Source organism: Eubalaena glacialis, chromosome 9 (genome assembly GCF_028564815.1).
Source record: "Eubalaena glacialis isolate mEubGla1 chromosome 9, mEubGla1.1.hap2.+ XY, whole genome shotgun sequence".
In the NCBI taxonomy this organism is placed as follows: Eukaryota; Metazoa; Chordata; class Mammalia; order Artiodactyla; family Balaenidae; genus Eubalaena; species Eubalaena glacialis.
Window position 1 is genome coordinate 85,644,712 of NC_083724.1, and position 24,088 is coordinate 85,668,799.

At 34.4% G+C, this 24,088-nt stretch overlaps 1 protein-coding gene across 1 annotated transcript in view; it reads right to left on the minus strand.

The window, feature by feature from the left end:
- AGTPBP1 (ATP/GTP binding carboxypeptidase 1) overlaps positions 1-24,088 on the minus strand; it is a 179,502-nt gene that overhangs the window by 92,235 nt on the left and 63,179 nt on the right. The window contains 6 exon segments of the mRNA XM_061199297.1: positions 10,036-10,213; positions 11,779-11,987; positions 14,813-14,850; positions 21,070-21,163; positions 22,944-23,075; positions 23,680-23,826. Coding sequence (XP_061055280.1) covers positions 10,036-10,213; positions 11,779-11,987; positions 14,813-14,850; positions 21,070-21,163; positions 22,944-23,075; positions 23,680-23,826 — 798 coding nt within the window.

Sequence of the window (24,088 nt, forward strand, 5' to 3'; positions counted from 1 at the left end):
TAAAACTGAAAATGTATACCCTTTGACCTTATCATCCCATTTACCATTCTCCCAGCCCTTGGAATCCAACTTTCTATTCTGTTTCTATGAAATCGTTTTTTTTTTATTCAACGATTCCACATATAAGTGATACCATATAGTATTTGTCTTCCTCTGCCTTGCACATTTCACTTAGCATAAATGCCCACCAGATTCATCCATGTATCCATGTTGTTGCAAATGGCAGCATTTCCTTTTTTTAATTGGCTGAATAATATTCATATATATGATATATGTACATCATATATATGAATCACTTTTCCTTTATCCATTCATTCATGGAAAGACATTAAGGTTGTTTACAAATGTTGGCTATTGTAAATAATGCTGGAATGAACATGGGTATACAGATATCTCTTTAAGATAATGATTTTGATTCCTTTGGATATATACCCAGGAGTGGGTTTGCTGGTATGGTAGTTCTATTTTTAATTTTTTGAGGAACCTCCATGTCCTTTTCCATATTAGCTGTACCATGTTACATTCCCACCAACAGTGTATAAGGGTTCTGTTTTCTCCAAATCCTCGCTATTTGCTCTCTCTTCTTTTTGATAATAGCCATTCTAAGAAGTGTGAGGTAATATCTCTTTGTGGTTTTGGTTTGCATTTCCCTGATGATTACTGATGTAAGGCACCTTTTCATTATCTACTGGCCATTTGTACACAATTCTTTGGGAAAATGTCTATTCAAGTCCTTTGCCCATTTTTAATTGCACTATCTTCTTTTGTACTATTCGGCTATGTGAGTTCTTTGTATTTTTTTGATATTAAACCCCTATTAGATATATGGTTTGCAATTATCTTTTCCCATTCTGTAGGTTGCCTTTTCAATATATTGTCTCCTTTGCTGTGCAGAATCTTTTTAGTCTGCTGTAGTCCCACTCGTTTATTTTAGCTTCTGTTGACTGTGCTTTTGTTATCTTACCCGAGAAATCACCGTTAAGACCAATGTCAAGGATCTTTTCCCTTAAGTTTTCTTCTAGGAGTTTTATAGTTTCAGGCCTTATATGTAAAGTCTTTTATCCATTTCGAGTCAATTTTTGTGAATGGTGTAAGACAGGGGTCCAGTTTCATTCTTTTGCATGTGGATGCCTAGTTTTCCCAATACCATTTATTAGAGACTGTCCTTTCCCCATTGTGTGTTCTTGACACCCTTATCAAAAACTAGTTGACCATAATATGTTTGGGTTTATGACTGGGCTCTCTAATCTGTTCCACTGGTCTATGTGCCCTGCGTTATTTGAGTACCATACTATTTTGATTACCATAGCTTCATAATAGCTTGAAATCAGGAAGTGTGATGTCTCCAGCTTTGTCCTTCTTTCTCAAGATTGCTTTGGCTATCTGGGGTCTTTTGTGGTTCCATACAAATTTTAGGATAGTTTTTGTATTTCTGTGAAAAATGACACTGGAATTTTGATAGGGATTGCATTGATTCTGAAGATCACTTTGGTCAGCATGAACATTTTCATATTAATTCTTCCAATTCAAGAATACAGAATATCTTTCAATTTTTTTGTGTGTCTTCTTCAATAACTTTTAACAACGTCTTATTGATCAGTGTACAGGTCTTTCAATTCCTTGGTAAAACTTATTCATAAGTACTTTATTGCTTTTGATGCTACTGTAAATGGGATTGCTTTCTTAATTTCTCTTTCAGATAGTTCATTATTAGTGTGTAGAAACGCAATTGATGGTTTGTATATTAACTTTGTGCCCTGTACCTTTACTGAATTCATTTATTAGTTCTAACAGTTTTTTGGTGGAGATGTTACAGTTTTCTATATATAAGGTAATGTCATCTGCAAACAGAGATGATTTCATTTCTTCCTTTCTGACTTGGATGTATTTTCTTTCTTTTTTCTAGCCTAATCCTATAATTAGGATATCTAGTACTATGCTGAGTAAAAATGGTGAGAGTGGGCATTCAGCTTTTGTTTTTCTGTTGAACTCTTTATCTCTCTTTCATTCCTGAAGGACAACTTTGATGGGTAAAGTTTTTTTTTTAATTAATTTATTTATTTTTGGCTGTGTTGGGTCTCCATTGCTGCGCGTGGGCTTTCTCTAGTTGCAGCAAGCAGGGGCTACTCTTCATTGCGGTGCACAGGCTTCTCATTGCGGTGGCTTCTCTTGTTGCAGAGCATGGGCTCTAGGCCCACGGGCTTCAGTAGTTGTGGCACGTGGGCTCAGTAGCTGTGGCTCGCGGGCTTAGTTGCTCCGCGGCATGTGGGATCTTCCCAGACCAGGGCTTGAACCCGTGTCCCCCGCATTAGCAGGCGGATTCTTAACCACTGCACCACCAGGGAAGTCCCGGGTAAAGTGTTTTTGATTGACAGTTTTTTTCTTCAAGCAATTTGAATATATCATCCCACTCTCTCTGGCCTACAAGGCTTCTGCCGAGAAATCTACTAATAGGCTTATCAGTATTACCACGTAGGTAACAAGATTCTTCTCTAGTTGCTTTCAAAATCTTCCCTTTGCCTTAAGAGCCTGATGAAAATGTCTTGGTGAAGATCTCTTAGGGATGAATCTATTTGCAGATCTTTGAGCTTGTGCACCTAGATAGTCATATCTTCACCAGATTTGGTAAGTTTTCAGCCATTATGTCTTTAAATAAGTTTTCTGTCCCTTTCTCTCTTCTTCTTCTTCTGAGACTCCCATCACACAGATGTTGTTTCACTTAATTGTGTTCCACTATTCACATAGGCCTTCTTCACTCTTTCTGATTTCTTTTTCTCCTCTGACCTTATAATATCATGAGATCTGTCTTCAAGTTCACAGATTCTTTCTTTTGCTTGGTTGAGCCTGATAGTGAAGTTCTCTATTGCATTATTCATTGTATTCTTCAGGTCCAGAATTTGGTTCTTTTTATGATTTCTTTCTCTTCGTTGAACTTCTCATTCTGTTCATGTATTGTTCTCCTAAGTTCACTGAATTGCTTCTGTCTTCTCTTGAAGTATCTGAGCTTCTTTATTTTGAATTCTTTTTCAGATAACTCACAGATCTCCATTTCTCTAAGTTCAGTTACTGAAAAGTTACTGTGTTCCCTTGGCAGTGTCATGTTTCCTTGCTTTTCCAGGTTTCTGAAGGTTTTGTATTGATGTCTGCACATCTGAGGATGCAGTCAACTCTTCCAGCCTTTTTGGACTGGCTTGGGTAGGGAAAGACTTTCACCTGAAGGTGACTGCAAGAGCACCAGCTGGGTAGCATGCAGCATCTTTGCTTCCTGGGAAGGCACAGTGGTGGCGTCTTTATGCAGCTCCGTCAGTTGAGGTCAACATCAGCACTGACTGTAGGGGTCTTCTGTGGCCTATACTATGGAGGTCCTCAGGTAGCAGTGGTGGCTAGGGCTACTGGGATCCTCAGGGGCAAAGGCTGCTAGGGTCTTCTTGTACTCCTCTTTTCTGCCTATACGAGGAAGTTCTAGCTAAGGGGATCCCCCTTGGCACCTGATATGGTATGCTGGATCTCACAGCAGTAACAGAGCCAGCTAGGGTCCTACAATCAGGTGCATGTGGAACTACCACAATGCCTGGGTCCTTGGGCACTGGTGCACTTGCTGTGGCAGTGGCACTGGTGTCTAAGGTGCGAGAATGTGCAGATCCCTCATGAAAATGAGGTCTGGAGCTCTGAGGCTCACTGTAGTGAGTCCAGCTGAGGGGAGATGCAGCAGCTATATGAGCCCACAGCAACAGCTCCATCCCCAAGGAACAAATGCAAGAGGCAGGACTCCAGGCAGCTCCGTCAGCTGAAATCAACTTTGATGAAGACTTGGGAGGCCTCGGAAACAAAGGCTATAAACATCCACAGCAGCAAGGCTCACTGGGATTCTTCTGCTGTCCTCTTCTCCATGGGGTAAAATTCTATGAGGGGAACCCTCTGGCACCAAGCTGCTCTGGACTGGGGGATGGGGTGATGGAGATAAAATGCTTCCTGTACTTTTCTATGTGGCCATCCTCAGGTTTTGAGTTCTGCATGGTTTCTGATGCGTCTTCATTGAAGTTCAGAGCTATCCCTGAGATATTTTCATCAGTTTTTAGTTGGTTATTTATTGTTTTTGCTGCATTTGCAGGGGAGACAAGTGTTGGGACCTCCTACCCCTCCATCTTGCTGATGTAACCTTCTTTAAACTCTTTTATACTTCCATTTCCAATGTGATTTATTATAGCAAAGATTATAAATTCCTCCCACCCAAGTATCTGTTCTCCTCTCCTTCATTTCAGTAACAGAACCTCTGAGTTTTAGCTAGAGGTTATAGATTCCAGCCTCCCTCACAGTAGTTACAGCCATATGACTAATTTTTGGCCAACAGTATGTGAGGCAAAGTTGTAAATACAAACTCCAGGTCACATCCTTTAAAAAGAAAATTGCCCTCTCCATTTTCTTCCATTACCATTTTCCACATGCACATGAGGAAACCACCATAGGAGATGATGAAAACAAAAAGAGTCTTTTTCCTTTGATGACCTGGTGCACAGAGGCCTACTGTCCAGGATCACCTGCCCATCTTCTGGATGGGTATGTGAGAGAAAAAAAAAAAAATCTATCTCATGGCAGTGTAGTAAATGGGCTCTGGAGACAGAATACCTAATTCAAATCCTGGCTCCTCGAGTTACTAACTACTTGCCCTTGAGCAAGTTACATAAGTTATTTGTGTCTCAGTTTCCTCATCTATAAAATGGAGATACCCACACATACTGTTCTTGGGAGACTTAAAGGAGTTAATATATATAACGTGCCAGGCAAAGAGTATGTGCTATATGGGACTTCCCTGGTGGTGCAGTGGTTAAGAATCCGCCTGCCAATGCAGGGGACATGGGTTCAATCCCTGGTCTGGGAAGATCCCACATGCCATGGAGCAACTAAGCCCGTGCGCCACAACTACTGAGCCCATGCACCTAGAGCCCATGCTCCACAATAAGAGAAGCCACCACAATGAGAAGCCCATGCACCGCAACAAGGAGTAGCCCGTGCACAGCAACAAAGACCCAGCACAGCCAAAAAATAAATAAATAAATTTATTTTAAAAAAAGAGAGAGAATGTGCTATAAAAACGTCTGTTATTACTATTGTTGCTTGAGGGACTGTGGTACTGTACTGGGTCATTGTGTAACAGCAGCTCAGTCTATCCTAACAAACAGAGTTACCAAATTGCTCTAAATTCTTTCAGAAATAGACCACACAAAGTAAGTATTTATATTGTATATAGTAACTGGGTCTATTTATGTCAATGTACTAATGCCAGTTAGTCGTGGATAAACATAGGAAAAACTGACATTTGGAAAAAGAACTGTTAGGAAAAAAGAAGGCACTGAATTCAGAAAAGCCTATTGCAAACAAGAAAGACAACTCCTTGGATAGGGCGAAGGGAAAATGCAGTTCAGCATCAAAGAGAAAATATGTTTTTAATTTTTAGGCAAACCTGTCAAATATCTTCCTTTATAGGTATTTTCCTTTGGTTTCATACTCCAGATGTGAAATGTCATATAGCTTAGGGTGTCTGAGACCTTCTTTTCTATTCCAATGATCTATTGTTGTACCATCACCAATAAATATCAATTATTATAACTTAATCTCACAATTAAAATCAGGGAATATAAATCATCCTTGTTGTTAGTTTTCAAAATGTCCTTGGCTCATTTACAGTAAAGACAAAAACATAGGAAAAAACTTAAATGGCTATCAATAGGAAACTAGTTAGATAAATTATACTATATCTGTATGATATAACAATTAAAAGGTACAAGTCAGCACTTTCCATAAGGTTTTGGAAAGTATGTTCCAAGGGGTTTATTTTGTTCGTCCTATTGCTCCTATGAATGTGATCTTTCCCTTTGTGTTTTCTGTTACTGTTTTTTGTTGATACATACATATGCATACACACGCGCACACGTGCACACATGAAGGAAAACTAGTGAATTTTATTCATCTATCTTGTAAACAGGACTTCACTGAACTTTTATCTGGTTTAAGATACATTTTATAATTGATTTGCTTGGATTTTCCACATGAGCAATAACATCCTCTGCAGACACTGATATAACTTTATCTCACTCTTTTAATGATTAATACCTTTCCTTTCCCTGTCTTACTGATTTGGCCAGAGTTTTCAAAACAATGTTAACTAATAATGGTTGAGAAAGGCTTCCTCTAACACTTCATAACTATTTGTGATGTTGGTTGCTGATTTGAGTTAGATAATACTCAGCTAGCATGGAAAATATTCCTTAAGAAATTTTATCTGGAACTAATAATGATTTTTATCAAAACTCTTCACGGCATTTATTAAGATAATCACTGGTTTTCTTGCTTTGATCTACTGATAAATTTTAATTAAAGTCTTAATATTACAATCAACTTACTTTCTAAAATAATCCTTACTTTGTCAAAGTGTCCTATATCTGAAAATGCCGCTCAATTCAATTTGCTAGTATTTTAGATTTTTATATTTATTTTCATGAGTGACAATGATCTATAAGTTGTTTCAGGTTATTATTAACAGGTTTTGATTTCAGCAACATACTAGCTTCTAAACTTTTCTTTTTTTCTATGTTTTGGAAAATAAAGCATAGGAAAATTTCTTGAAAGTTGAGAGAACTAATCTATAAAGTCATCGTTGTTTGGTGTCTTCACTGGAGGCAACTTGATTGCATATTCAGTTGCGGGTTTTCTACTATTTAAGTCAATTTTAGTTACTTATATTTCCCTAAAATATTGTCCATCTCAATCATATTTTCAAATGTATTAACAGGAGCTATCTTTAGCATCCACTTAGATTGACTGGATCGCCTCTATTTAACTTGCCAAGAACTTAGAGGTATATTAAAATCACCCACTAATGCTGTGTTTCTATCAATTTCTCCATATTATCCAAATAATTATAGCTTTATCTACCTTTGTTCTAGTGCTTGGCACACTTGTTATTATCTAGCTTGTATAAAATCACCTTTGATATCTTGCTTTAAACCTTTTGTTCTGTATTTATATCTTGTGGGGTAGTAATAATGTCTTCCTCACCTTTCTTGAGCTGAGAAAAACAGATACACAGTTGCCAATCTGTTTATTTTAAGCTTTCAGTCTTGCTGTTTTAAGAGTTTCTAGGATGTATCAGCTACTTAGATTTTGTTTTTAACCCAACCTGAGAGTCTCTTTTTTTTTAATGGGAGTATTTTATCCTTTTAGATATCTTATTACTGAAACTGATTTGCTTGTTCTCGCTTTGTATTCAGCATTCTCCGGATTGTGTGCATCTTGGAAATTTTCTTACCTTTCTATAGCAGTGATGGATGGACCTCTTCAAGAATTTTTTCCAAGAAGGAATATACATTATTTTATACAGAATTTCAAAGGGTTCTTAGTCTCTGAGGTCCATCCATGGATTCCCATGGTTCAGTAGATTCTAGTCTAAGGATCTCTGCTCTAGATGTTACTTTTACATTTTGAAACACATATTTGGACCACTATTTCTATAATTACCATCTTAGAAATACAACAATATTATAATTTAATAAATCTATGAATATAAATTGCAAAAGACCCAGTTTACTATAGCCGTATATTATGTATCTTTCACCAAAAATTAGTTGATATATTTCAAAATAATAGTAGAGCAACTATTTAGTATTACATAATTAACAATTTGTAATGTTAAATACAATTACTCTACTACCATGTCTTCTGCATTCTTGACTTAATTCGTCACTGGCCTGGCTGAAGTATTATTTCATATAATTACTTCAGAAGGGTTCCTGGGCAATATGCTTCTGTACCCTTGCATATCTAAGAATATGTCACCTTCACATACGGGTGGCTTCTAACAAGGGTTCAGAAATCTTGAGTCAGAACTCTTTTCCTTCGAATCTCCAGAGTCTGCTTCACTATCTTTTGGCATTAAATGTTTAAGAGAATAAGTCTGGAGGCCAGCTCAATTCACCCATTAACAAATGTTAAATGCACATTTATTATAACTCATGTAATCTAACGCATGCTGAGGATAAAATGAAGGTTAAAAACAACAGTCCTAGCTTCGTGGAATTTACAGTCTAACTGAGGATGGTAAAAAATAATGAAAATTGTGATCAATGTAATGAAGCCTGATATGTGAGAAAATGATGGAGAGCAGGGTGTTTTCCTTGTGTCTATGCAATTGCTATTAGAACCCTGCTCTCACATCTTATTCATGAAGCCTTCTTAGTCAATTAAAGTCTCCATTTCTAGTTCAGTGATCCATCAGTCTGAAATGATGCAGAAAAGGAGCCCTCAGAAAAATATTATCTCTGTCTTTTTTCTCCCATGTTTGATATATTCCCTGCACTACAAGTCAGCTTTCTCTATCCATGTGATTATTCTGGACACTGAACAAAGAACACTCTGGGGTATATCCTATCTCTCTCCCAGTGTTACTACCTGCCACATATAGCGAAGTCTCACAAGCTTTCTACCAGTTAGACCACCACTTAAACCTCCATAATCCTACATTGAGAGAGAGAAAGAAATTCCAACAGCTCCTTGATTGTCCCTCCAAATTAGGTACTAGTGGCCCTCAACCTGGAGCCAGAGATACTGCATTTCATAGAAGGGTGAATAGAGTTGACACTCTTCCTTAATCTATTCTTTTCTCCAACATGTTTGTTGCACACCCTATGTTTATTCTATGAGAATGCTCCTTTTATCTAGTTTTCAGATTCAGTACAGATTTTTCCCCTATTTTTGAAGTCTGTTGGCAATTTTAAATGGAATGAGAAGAAGCAATTAGATCACTGTTTTCACTTAGCTATGTTTAATCAAGTCCCAGACTTAGACTTTTAAACCTTTTAAAGGAAGTTTCTGAATAATCCATTTTGATATTTTGTGCAGACTAAACTTCTACTTTAATAATTAAATACTTTAGAAACGAAATCATAACAGTGAACTCTGTGATATATACCATAGGTAAATCTATATCAAGGATAATAAACTAATTATAATTACTTGAAAATTTTCTTAAATCACTTACTTCAAAGAGTTGCTTTTAAATATAATTAAAAACCTCTTATTTTTTTAAAAAAGTGATCACCTAACAAGAAAATACTTTAGAAATTCTATTAATAGCCTAGACTACTTTCTCTTTTTAATTTTGCTATGTCTTATCAAAAAAATTCTGCTTTGGGCTTCCCTGGTGGCGCAGTGGTTGAGAATCTGCCTGCCAATGCAGGGGACACGGGTTCGAGCCCTGGTCTGGGAAGATCCCACATGCCGCGGAGCAACTGAGCCCGTGAGCCACAATTACTGAGCCTGCGCATCTGGAGCCTGTGCTCCGCAACAAGAGAGGCCGCGATAATGAGAGGCCCGAGCACCGCGATGAAGAGTGGCCGCCGCTTGCCGCAACTAGAGAAAGCCCTCGCAGAGAAACGAAGACCCAACACAGCCATAAATTAATTAATTAATTAATTAAATTAAAAAAAAAAAAATTTTTGCTTTTTTCCCACATTAAGAAGTGGAAACTCTTACTTCCTTTGCTATGTATACAATATTGCACCAAAAATGACAAAGAGTCAATTTATGATAATTTCGTATTTTCTATCAGGTAAGTAACTGTTCAAGTTTTGTTAAACATAAACCATAACATGTTTGATGATTAGACATCTTTAACTTTAAAAAATGAAGTTCATTAAAAAGCTACAAATGTAAGCTCAAATATAATTACCTAAACAGTTAATGTTTACATTCTTAGATTTTGAAAATTTATATAAACTATCAAATACTGCTCCTGTGTGGTGCTTTAAGTTTTTCACAATTCACATTTCCACATATGTAGCACATCCCACATTCCTTCCCTTAATTACTCAACCTCAATTTCTTATATTTGAAGAAATATTTATTAACTAAAAAATAATATGAAAGTTTATCATGTTCATTAAAGCCTTCTTTTGCTAGGGAGATGAACAAAAGCAAAAATAGATAAAGTCACACAATTCCAATAACCACTGAAAGCCAGCAAGAAGCATGTGGTCCTACCTTCAGGGGGTAAACTGTAGAGCTGGGCCACAGGTCCAGTCACAGGAATAACTGGTAACTGGAAATGGAAAGAACTTTTAATCGTTGGGAGTGGCAGGCGATTTTTAGGGAAACACTTCCTCATTATCAGACTGGAGGTGTTGACAAGAGGATCAAGGGTCCTGACTGCCAAACATTCCTGTTTTATAAGAAAAGAAAAAAAAGATAATGTGCCTTTGGTGAATAAGTGAAACAATTTTACATGACTTCAGAAAGTAATATATTAATAATTTTCAAAAGGCAAATATCACAAAAACCAATATTTTTAACATAAGTATAAAACAGCTTTGACTAATCAGAAATATCTCTTTGTAAGTAAGAACCTCATATGGCAAATTTAGCAGTAATTTTCCTTAAATATTTTAACAAAGCAGAAATCAGTACCATCTTTGGTACCAGAAGTCACCAAAGCACTAAGTAATATCTATGAGTGACTTAGGGAGCATTTAGCAAGCCTAGGGTATAAAATAAAAATGAAAATTTAAGGGAAGAAGAAAAAAAGAAGAAAGATTAAGAAATTAAGAAAGGTGTAGAAAATAAAAAGGAAGGTGCATTTGGCTGAGCCTTTCTCAAAATTCTATCAGTTATCATGCAATAGCACCCCTAATAAGTTAGCTGTTCAACTTATAAAAGAATAGGCTGAATATCACAATTTTAAGTTTTAAGAGTTTAATTTGCTATCCTGGTATCTAATCTTGAGAAGGACTAGTGAACAGGGAATTTGAAACTATTTCATATAACACTGTTATTATTATTGACAATTGACATTTAGATGGCTTTAGATGGCACTTTGATAACCTGTGAAATTTTCAATAGAAATCTTCACACCTGACCTGTCAAAACAGATGAAAAACTAAGGCTCATAAATGTGAAGTGGCATAAACAAAGTCACCCAATTCTTCCTCATATATTAAATATCCATCACTATCTACATTAGGAATAGTAAAAATAAGTGCATGTGATTGATCTAGAAAAGAAAAAGCTAAGAGTTAACATAAAATATGTGTTCTTAACTACTCTCACACAGAAAAAGATTATTTGTTGTGCGTAAGACCAAGAAGGCACAACCAAGATGACTGGTTGGAATTTTCAAGACAGATTTTGTTCTAATAATTATAGCCTTGTAAAAATAAAAGGTTTCTTTGCAACATCCCCACTCTCCATAACTGAGTCTTCTACAGATGCTAGAATCTTGCTAAAGATATTGTTGAGAAGGTTTATGCGTAAGATGGCTGGCAGAACCAGGATTCCTAACGCCAGGTTTCACTTTTGTACCTGCACTATTTAAAAATATTCTCTCCAGAAGAAAGACACTGAGAACACTCACAAACAGCATATCTGCCTTACCAGCCATAAAGGATTCATGAATACTTACGAGGGGAACATACAAAACTGAGTACAGCCAACTGCACACCTTAGAAAACGTGGCTATATGGAATCCCTTCCTGCCCAGTGGAGAGATTTATATACATCTTCCTTTTACGTATGGGGGAAAAACCTCATATTGCAGAGATATGCACTGAGCACTTTCTCGAACTCAGTCTGATGTCACATTTGAGAAACGATTGTGCCTTTTGGCTTTCGGATTTTTTTAATATATTTACCATACTTTTTGAGTATTTTTAGAAATACTAAGTATTCTTAAGAACCAAATCCTATCATTAATAGGTAATCATAGTAATAGGAAGAAAATTAAAAACTCACTTGCGAAGTGTTATAAAGAATTTTCATCCCATTGGCATCAATAAATGCTTTTCTTCCCAACTTGATGCTTGTAACACTTTTTAAACTCTGTAAAATTCCTTTTCGAATGAGCATGTTTCTATGCCGATTATCATGGCGGTGCCAATCTACATAAATTGTTAAAAGGACTTGGACATATCCTCTGTCTACAGCTCTCCTGGCATTTGTTTCTTTAACAAAAGAAAATTGAGAAAGAATATTTTTTAAATAATAAGAGACACTGGTAGAATAAATCAAATTAAAAACATAACCACAATACTGTAATGAAGTCTTACAATACTTTTTTTCCAAAAAAAAATGGCAACCACATATTTAAATATTTTTTAGCTAACAAAATAAATATGACAAGTTCCAGGTAATTTTCCAGAAACCTGCCCATATATTGTTTTGTGGTTAATAAATATCAAAATATCTTTAACACAATTAAGGTTGTATATTTTTAAATGTTAATACTAACAAAACTTTCATATATTTTAAAACTTATGAATATACTGACTTTCATTACACCAAAAGGAATATATAAGCCTTTAACTCACTAGCTGTGACTATGATTTTGTTAAAAGCCATTATCATTATTGCAACTTCTATTACAATCTTTGTGTGAAATAAACTCCATTGGATTGTAGCTCCTACTACAAATTTTATGTGTTTCTATTGAAATTATTTTAAATTTTAATTACCCCCACAATTATATAAATATCCATGCTACAACAAACCTAAGTGAAAAATACTTAAACAACTTTTTAGTAAGTGAAATGTAAGAAGCATTATATGATTAGAAGATAGTGCTTTATTGTCATTAATTTTTTAATATATGAAAAAACTACATCAAAAATTTTTTTGTAAACAGTCAATTTTATTGGGGTAAAATTAACAGAAATAAATCCATAAATTTGATGTACTTCATTTTTTTAATGTTAATATTTAAGATTTTTAACCAGAAGGGTGCATTTCACTAAGATGAGAGCAAGGGAATCATATCTTAGCAACATCCTGAGCCACCCAGCACCACATGGGTGGGCCAATGATAAGAGTGCAAGATAATGTGGAATACCAACCCATCTGAGGTTGTTTAATTAGAAAGAAATACCAATCTCTTCCTCATCTACGTTTACGTATAAAATGACCACCTGGCTCACGGCATGGACACTAAGATAATGCAACAGTAAGGCTGTGCTGCTTTTAGTTGCCTGAAAGAGTTACTACAGTTTTAAATGTGCTAATACCCACCTAAAACATAAAGACACCGAGATCAACAAACTTATTAATGCCCTCTTAGAAATTATGTTCTGATATTTGAGAGCTGGAAGAAACTCACAGGGGCAGGAGCGGGGCACTTTCTTATGTAAAAGGTTTAATACCTCTGTTGTGTCTGGAAGAGCTACAAATGTAATTCCAGATTCCACTGGAATTCCCAAAAGCCTAAATGGTACTTATGAGAAATATTTAAATTCTTTATTGAAGATCAAATAAAAAACTTGTGCATAACTCAAACGCAGGTGCTGAGTGACTCTTAAGAGAAGTGAACAGAGCTATCTGCAATCCAGGAGCATTTACTTGTCAGTTACTTTTTTACCTGATGGAGCAAACAGATATGTTTGCCCACCATCCTCCTTTGAAGGAGAAGAAGGGAGGGAGTAAAAGGAAGCTTATTATTTAAAACTGAAGATATCAGCATTTCAGTCATTTTAGGTTAACTGATATCTAAAAATACTTGAAACTTAGAGTTTTAGTTTTTACTGACTTCAAATTAGTGACTTTGTCATCAGTGATTCTGAAAATTAGTAAGCTTTAATAAGAGTTTAGTTTTAATGGCTATTTTAATCTACTCTAAATCAAAAAAACATGCCTACATTAATTAAAAAATTAATCTTTAAACAATTTGAACCACAAAGGCAGGGAGGGCACATCAAAGCAAGGCTACAAATATCTTTGAAATTAATCCAAGTATTCTAATCTTGGTCTAAAGTTTATCACATCATATATGAAAACAAAGCTACATAGCTAATCTAATTGAATAACACACATTTCATTTCAAGGATAAAACTGTTAACTGAATTTTATGCACTCTAGTATATAATACTAATACCTAAGGTGATTCTTTAAATTTAATAAATCATTACCAAATATCAGATTCTCAATCGATTAATCATTTGCTACTGTTCTTCTCATCAAACTTAAGGGCAAGTTGGTCTCACCCTCAATAGACAGTTTTGGGGAAAAATAACATTGAAAGCCATCAACATAGATCTTTAGGACTAAATGTTATTGTGGTTAAATAAGACGTTAATTTAATCAACCAATGGAATGCGGGAATGGGAGTGCTAACAAAAATTAATATTTAAAATACAGACACTGAGTATCATGGAGAGAAAAAAGCACATAATGCAGATGGTTACTCTCCAAAAACACCATATTGTGTTAAGACACATTTCCTCCAAAACTTCAATTTTGAAGATTAAAAAAATTGTGCTTTAGTCTGTAAATGCATTTAGTAAAGTGTAAATTTACATTAAGTCATTTTTAATGTTATAAATTTGAATTTTATGGTAGAAATAAAACTTCTAATAAAGAGGTCCTAACTGAAAATCATATGTTATATAGAGACAGTAGTTGTCAAAGATACTCTTCATGGTAGATGTTCTCAAGGCCATGTTAGCATCACTTTTTCAAAATGATACTATATAATATTTACATATTACTTTCCCCTACTAACAAGGCTTTATGTTTATAAAAGTAACTTAGAAAAAGGAAGTCAATATACTTGAATAAATTATATAAATGTACTGATAAATTAGAGCTCAATAAACATAAATGATCTTAGTTATGATGTATATCAATCAACTGTACTAAAAGATAAAATCAACTTTGACATTAAATTATTATGAACAAGCTTTATAAACATAAACTAAATCTACATTTCCAGTTTCTTTAACATAGTAGATAGAATACTCAGAAAAATAGTATCTAGTATTTCTAGTATTTAAAAACTTACTTGATTTTAGCAATGCAGCAAGAGTGTCTAAAGCAACCCTGTCAACATGAGAAAACACAAACAACAACAAAACTAGTAAAATTAATCTACAATAGTAAATTCATACAATCTTTTCAGATAAGTTATTAGTATCTACTCCAAATGTCATTCCTGTTATAATCAATTACATATGGCGTTTCTCTATATGCCTCACTTCCTTCAGGTTAAAATTGGATATGAGGAAGATTGAAATATCAACAAAAAAGCACCAAAAAAAAATGCTTAAGAAAGAAAAAGAAGAAAATTAACAATGTCTAAGTCTTCGTTATCGGAGGTTAGATGAATGGAATCATTGTACCTGTGTCTGACTGGGACAGAGTTCACAAAGGAATAATACCAAAAATCATAGATTCTGATTCACAAAAAAATTAAAACAAAAACAAGTTTTAACACAAAGTTTGTGACTACAAAATTCTATAGATATTCGTAGCTATCTGACTTCAAAGTATTTTAGCTCTATCAAGCAATAATCCTAACATTTAATGTGATAACAAATGTAAAATATTTTGGAACTAGGAGGTTTGGGGAGAGGAAGTATGAACCCTTAACATTTTTCAGCCATACGGCACCAAAGAGAATAATGACCTAATTAACATCTCAAAATTTCTCACTGCCCATTAGAGGACTTATATATTCTTTGAATATAAATGTGCAGTTACACACAGTGAAATCAGTGGCCATTAAGCAGCTTTAAAAATATATATAAAATCACTGTGGAAAACCTGTAATTCAAATATTTTTTTAAAAATGAGTTATTGAAGAAATGGAACTTTCAGGAACTTTAAAAATATAAGCCAGTGCCTCTTAGTAAGATTTCAACAAGGATAATTAATTTGCATAAAAATATGTACACTGTCAAATTTAAGCATTTCACTCATCACTAAGCATTTGTTGAATGCCTACTAGATACCCACAGTAGCAGGTTCTTCATGGGTATAAAATTAGAAAACAAAGTTATCTCTTTCATGGATAATTTTACAATCTAGATAATGTAATAAAATGTACACATCTATGGAAAAACTACTCAAGAAATTAAAACTGAAAACAAGGTAATAAAGTTAATAAAGCTGCATACACATTAGTGGTACACATAGCGTGACCAGATGATGACTTCTAAGATGACTTAGAAGATTTAAAACGGATAATGATTTAAGATGGATATTGGTTCAAAATAAAACCTGAAACAATAATCCAGGACTAGGTACAGACTAAGTGCTCATTTATAATAAATGCTCATTACTGCTACCCTCTAGAGCAAGTTGTTAACAGTTACATTTTGGTTTATTGACACAAATAAAGCACCCATATAAACATTTATTTATGATAACATTTGTAAAATAAAAACAACAGTATATGCTCTAAAAAATATAAACTCCTGCATGTAACTTTCTCAAAACAATATGCAGTTTTGGTAATGGCAAGTTAAAAGTAAATGAAAACTATAAAATTATAAAAGAATTTTCACAGCACTGAATCATCAGTAAGAAACTTTTCATAATCTTATAATTATGCAATAAAATGCACTTAAGACTGTAAAACTATCAGAATAAGGATGACTTTTAAATTGGTCAAAATCAGAACTAAATGGATCTTCTAAGTACAATGGCAATTTTGGGGAAAAAAGAAAAGAAGACTTCATTCAGCAAGACCTGATAAATGCCAAAAATTGTTACACATGCCTTGTATATGTGTTTTCTAGTTTAATTCTTTAAAAAAAAAATTCCTAGTCCATAGAATTGGCACATTTTATGAATAAGGAAACTAAGGATTTCAGAATATAATATGCCTAGGGTCACATAAAAACTAAGTGATATGAAAAATAAATCATACAAGATTCTTGTTGAGAAAGAAAATTATGAAATCAGAAATGTCAGTCTCCTCCAAAAAGATATGTTGAAGTCCAAACCTCTAGCACCTCAGAACGCGGCCTTATCTGGAAACAGGGTCTTTGCAGATGTAATTAGTTAAAATGAAGTCATGCTGGAGTAGACTGCCCTTAATCCATCAAGACTGATGCCCTTATAAAAAGAGGAAAGACTATTTGAAGACAGACACACAAGGAGAGAACACCATATGATGATAGAGGCAGAGACTGAAATGTTGCACCTACAACCAAGGAACACTAAAGATTGCCAGCAAACCACCAAAAGCTAGGAATAAGCAAGGAAGGATTCTCCCCTGCAGGTTACAAAGGGAACACTGGTCCTGCTGACAAGTTGATTCTGAACTTCCAGCCTCCAGAGACAATAAATTTGTTATTGTAAACTACCAACTTTGTACTAGGTACTTCGTTACAACAGTCCTAGGAAACTAATACAATCGCTTAGAGGCAATCATTTGCAATGAACTCAGAATTTTCCCATTTACAGCTAAGTCTTAATTCAAAATTTTAAAAATCTTAACAGTACTTTCAGAAAGTCTTTCTGCCTGCTGGCAGTTGTTTACAACACATTTGAACCAAACAGAAGTGCTCTGACATTTTCTAAGCCTTAAACTACATGTTTTTCTCTTGATGTTTATTCTTCAACACTGCCAAAACTGGATATACACCCAATTCCTTCTGCCCATCATGCTTGTTCCACAGCCCCATTAGATGAAAAGAAATTATGAAGTTTGGTGCAAAGTCGTCTTGACAGTTTTACCAAGATGTTTTTTAAAAGGTATTTTTAAAAACTTCAGTACAAAGGAATTTCTGTAATTCTATGTCAGTTATAAGCCAGTATGAATTTATAATATAAAAGTTACCCAACAATTACAGAATAGTATTTATTGAAAAGTACATTTTTATATGTTGATTAGAATTTCTCAGCACCAATATTTTATACTTCCTCATATATTTTTCAGTCTTCATAAGTCCCACACAGAATAACATAACTAACAATGGCTTTAAAAGCAGCCTGTGGCTTATTCATTTGGGAGCAGCGAGAGAGGAGAAACTGAAGCCCCAGGTACTCATGAAGTCATTTAAGTTGGGGGGGCGTCAATCCTTGCAATAACCTTCAAACCTGTAGTGAAACTCGGAAAGAGTTACAATAACTTTTAGAGTTGCTTCCTTCTAGATTAACAATGTTTAAATCCAAAACCTAAAATTGGAAAGGAAAGGAAATTCTAAAGGGAAGTGTCGCTCTTCAAACATAAATAATAACCCTCAATCTTCTTCAACTAACTAAATGCAGGGCATTAAGGGGAGGAAGAACTGGCATACAAATGCTCTAGATGTTGAGATTGTTTAATTAAGGGGGAGATCCTACAATTATTCAAAATAAAGGAATCATGATATAGATGTCTGGTCAATGAATGGTTTATCCTTTTTAAAGTAAAAATAAAGTTTAAAGAATTTTTCTTTTTAAAATATAGAAAAAAGAATGAAGGAATAATGTAGATAACTTACATTCCTTTCTCAGAAGTTTAGACCCACTGATTTCTACATGGTTTTGGAAATATTCCATGTTGTATATTATACAGATACTTGTGAAATGTTCTTTTCTCCTAGGAACTTTTTATATTAGATTTGGTAACTTGGTTACAATAGAGTAATGTAGATCTTAAGTAGGAGATCATAACCAAGATAAAGATTAATTTTAAAGTACTTTAAAGATCAAGAAGAGAAAAGGCATAAAAATTTTAAAGATAAAGAATATATTTTTAATATTAACTAGGATTCATTCACATCCACATTACTACATTACTTACCTAAACTAATTACACTGCATTAATATAGGCATTGTGCTAATTACAAGAATCACCTCATTAAATCCTCATAACAACCTTATGATGTATGCACAAATACTACCATTTTACAGACAGGAAACTGGGGCATAAAAAGTTAGGCAACTTACTTCATATCATGAAGCCAGTAAGAGCTAACACACAAATCCAGTTCTGCCTGGCTCCAGAGCCCACTCACTACACTACATCAATTCTGGAAGTTGGTTTTACTAATTGTGAACAATCTTTATCTTGTCACATTTCATCAGATGCTCTAAGACTGTGTGTATGATCTTTATATAAGTAAATATGCTGTCATCCCACCAAATAATATTTAATAATTATATGTGCAAGTAAGCTTCCATTTTCAAGAAGGTAAAAGCTAAATATCTGACCTTTATTAAGAAAGGGTGAAAAGACTGGGTATGTGCTGGACATTATTCATTTGTAAAATTTAACCAAATAGTTGATGTGGACAAGTTCTTCCTTATAAAAGAATCACAGCTAATAAAAGTAGAAGGAATGAGAAAATTAGAAAAGTCACTATTTTGGAACCTTTTAAGAAATAATGGATCAGGCAATGCTATGAAATATTGCTAAGTTTTTAGGTGAAAGGGGATGGAACATTTCAACTCAATGATTTTAAGGGGTGCAAAACAGAGACCCAGCACCAACTATGAAATATTTTGACCATTAAAAAAAAAAAAAAAAAAAATCTAATCAAGCCTCAAGCTCCATCAGTCTACAGAAAATTTGAGGGATATACCTACAAATTAAGTGACCCCAGTATACAGTCATCTTAATCTATGTTGGGACATTCTATAAGATGCCACCCAGTTCCTTCAACAAATAAACAAAACAGAACGGAAAAGTAGGGGGGGCTCCCCTGGTGGCACAATAGTTGAGAATCTGCCTGCTAATGCAGGGGACACGGGTTAGAGCCCTGGTCTGGGAAGATCCCACATGCCGCAGAGCAACTGGGCCCGTGAGCCACAATTACTGAGCCTGCGCGTCTGGAGCCTGTGCTCCGCAACAAGAGAGGCCGCGATAGTGAGAGGCCCGCGCACCGCGATGAAGAGTGGCCCCCGCTTGCCACAACTAGAGAAAGCCCTCGCACAGAAATGAAGACCTAACACAGCCATAAATAAATAAATAAATAAATTTTAAAAAACAGGAAGGATGAAGATTTAAAAAAAAAAAAAAAAAAAGTAGGGGGCCTGTTACTGACTGCAAAAAATTACAAGACTTATCAATCAAATAGAATGTAGAGCCCTTATTTGGATCCTGATTTGAACAAGCCAACTGTAAAAAAAAAGACATTCCTTAGACAATCAGAAAATATTAGATGATCTTAAAGAATTATTAATATTGTTGAACAAAGAAATGATACTTTGGTAACACTAAAAGAAAAAAACTATGTCTGATAGTGATCATACTAAAGAATTTACAGTATAAATGTCATGGCTGATATTTGCCTTAAAGGGCATTTGGAGACAACTGGAGAAAACTAAACACACTGGATTTTAGATTGTGTTAGGGAATTAATCATTTTGTTGAGCATGATTATAGTATTATGGTTATTTTTTAGGTCCCTATTTAGCAGAGTTACATAACGAGTATTTAGGGGAAAAGAGAAAATATCTGGTATTTGCTTACAGAAATTCATACATATGTGGATAACATCTGGGATTTGCTTAAAAATACCCCAGGAAAAACAAATAAAAGTCTGGAGGGGGAATAAATGAAACAAACATGGCAGAATGTTGATAACTGTTGAATATAATAAGTAATAATTAATATAATATAAATGCTGTATTTGAAAAATTCCATAATAAAAATTTTTTTTAAAGAATGACCACTAATTTGGCTTAAGAAAGTACTAAATATAATGAAATAACTGGAAACTGCTTTCATTTTCTGAGGTTGAAAGACCTACAAATGAATATGTGCATATGTGTGTGTGTGTGTGTGTGTGTGTGTGTGTATTTATTTATTATTTATTTATTTATGGATGTGTGTGTATATATATACACACACACACAAATACACACATATATAACACATATTTTGAGATATATATACATATCTCAAAGTAAGAAAAAGAATAACATGATTCTGACAAAAAAGAAATGTATAAATTTAAAATATATCCAGATAATTGTAAGACTGAAGGAAGTAGTCATTGGGTAGGGAATATAGTAGGCACTCAATAAATGTTTCTGAATGAATGATACTCTATAAATGGTCTTTTTTCCTATTATAGTATCTAGGAATGTTCAAAGTCTGAATTTCCATAACACTATGTTCAATGAATTTATCTAATTTTGATATATTTTTGAAGATTAAACTTTATACTAAAGAAAATCTTTATCATAATTAAATCACTATTTAAGAACTGAGAAAGGACCCTAGATACAATTTAACTCAACCTGCTCATTGTACAGATCAAGATGGTAAGGCCCAAAATAACAAAGGGTATACCTCTATTTACACTTAAAACATTTACTCACTTCATAAGACTGGAAGTCTTCTTACTAAATGGTCCGATGATTTTAAACATCAGTTCCACAACTCCATTTTTCCCTAAGGATACAGAATTCACAGCTGGGAAGGTGAAAAAAAAGATGTAAAGTGATTTAAAAACCTCAGTGAGTAGAAATGTGTACACGTGTGATACATAACCAAAAACATATACATACAAAATTTTCATTTTGTGTTAACTTCACAACACTGAGCTAACTAAAAGCTGCTCTGAAATTGTTTAGTAAATGTGAACTCAAGTCCCTTGTAAAGTCCACCTTAGTCAATACTTCAAAGGAAGGGGTTTTTTTTGCTTTATTTTTTAATGGGAAGTTGCAGGGAAATTGCAGTTACATGTTGTTAAAACAAAGTGTTAGACAAAGGCATGCCAATGGGAAGATGAGGTGGGAAAAGAAGTTAAAACAAATTATGAAAGGTCCTAGAAGTTGTTAATTCTTTCAACTGCAGGGAATTACCCAAAAGGAACAACAAATCAGATCTGCATTTTAGATACAGGTCAGATCTAACAGCATTGTAGGAAAGATGGATTTGAGAGACACATTAGGAGACTGTGGTCTAGGTGAGAGGTAATGAGAACCGTAACTAAAGTGACTACAGTAGGGAAAAACAGGTAACAACTTTAGACAGAACATGCAAATAATTACCTAACCAGAAAATTGTGCCTAACATTTTCAATCCTGAACAAATATTATTTAAAAATTATAGATACACTGTTTACTGGCCTCCTGGTGCTTAATTAAATAAAATGCCACCAAAAATGTAGTTCCTCAAGTTTTGTATGACAATTTTAATTTCCTCTATATCTGTTTATTACTCCATTATCGCTTCTAATTTTAGTCTGTTTTGTCTTCCATTTTCCTTCATTCAGTGGTTTATCTGTTTTATTTTTTAAATCAACTTTTGAAGACTTCATAACGTATTTTTTCTTTACAATTTCATTCCTCTGCTTCCCTTATGTTTATTGCTCTGTTCCTAATTTCTTTGTTTAAACAGCCAATTAATTCATTTCCTTATGCACTTCTTAATTATTTAAGTGTTAATTATTTAAGTGTTCAAAACTATTTTCCTGTGAGTACACCTTTAGCTATACTGTCAAAGTATAGATACAGATAAATAAATACACACACACACACATCTACCACTTTGATTATCATTATTTTGTGATGATGTTCTGCAATAATATGTACTGTACAGTCTCAGTTCTGGGTGTTTTGTTAATCATTCCAAACCCATAGTCAGGGAATAGAAGAAAATCCATACCTCAGGGGCTTGGGACCTAATATTACATTAGTGAGAGAGGGAGAGAATGTGTGTGTGTGTGTGTGTGTGTGTGTGTGCCCATTGGGAGACACTTCATCTGAGACTCTCTCCCTGTGATTACTGTTTTCTCCAGCTTCCTCAGAGGCTCCTGTGCTATTTATTTTCAGTTCTGCTACTTCCCTATTCATTACTGAAGAGAATTAGCTCCATGTGACTATGCCACCGCATTCCTTCCTTCTCAATTTTCCACTCATCTGTGAAAATCCAAATAGGCATAGCAGTTTTTCCAGCTGCCAATATCCTCATATTCCTCCAAATCTTTTCCACAGGCCACCTAATCATCCCCCTTACTACATGCCTTTACAAACTGGGGGAATTAATGAGAATTCTGAAGATTTTGTCAACTCACCTTCTTACCCTACCTCACTTTTGTGGTGGGGGGTTAGAATTACAAAGAGCCATGTTAAATATTCTCTTTCCTTGTCCACAAATTTTAGAGATTTATGGAGTTAAAGTACAAAATTTTCATTTTGTGTTAACTTCACAACACTGAACTAACTAAAAGCTGCTCTGAAATACTCACAGTTGGCAGAATATACTCGTAAAAGCTGAAGACAAGGCAAAACCAAGCGATGATTCTGCAAATTCTGTTTGACCAAATTCAGGGTTATATTTAGAGCTCCATTAATTCTAGCTTTCACTCCAAATTTTTTGTCTGTTTAAAAAAAAATGAACAAACACAATTTATTCATATGTAACTTCTGAATAAAATGAAATGTCATAAAACAATGAAATTTTCTAAAACTAATATTATAAATTCATATTATCAACTAAAGGTTGATCTGAGATAATTAAAGCGTAATCACTTTCTTATATGATTATGATTTAAAGCTTAACTAGTCTGTAAGCTTTTTAGGCACTGAGACATGACTATAAGATGACTATTAATGAAAAGCAAACACATTCTACCTGCATGCTCCTCAAAGCATTCCCATCCACACTCCCTCCTTCTGGCCTCAACAATATCCATGTTATGTGTATCTTTTATAACATATATATGCCAGGGACACACACACCAAGACACACTTCTGACTTTAACACAATTTTTCTTCCTTTTTCCACCATATGCAATAGAATTACTCAGAAATTTAGGATCCTAAATTCTTGCAGGTCACTAGTTGACTGTAAAAAGCATTCCATGACTCAGACCAAGAAAAAGCAGTAGCATTTTAGACTGTAAAATTTACCAGTTTCAAGGCACACAGAATTGATGTAACAAAAATAGTTTCACCTGAAAGTCATACAAACGAAACCCTTACCTTTCGGTCCAATTTTTGCAAGAATGGAATGAATCTGCACCATTAACTCCTCATTCAGGGGAGATTCTTTGCTGGCATTCATAAGTAACTGTAATAATATTTGTGAACCACCTTTGGAGACTAAGAAACTCGCTCTTCGACCTCCACCTAAGAAGTTTTTTGAAAGAAATACGTTGAAATCGCAAATTCTTCTGTAACATATTAGATATCACAACTTGTTAGCTTTAAAGAAGTATTAAAAGTGATGACTTCAGAAAGCAAACAAACAGTATCAAAATAAAATTTTATTTTATTTATGTTAGTTTAAAAGATAGCGCAGACAGTAAATAAAAGTGATGCAAAACTCTACATTCAAGGCTCTAAAACACATGGGTTTGAGGGACACCAGAAGATACCAAAAACAAAGCAA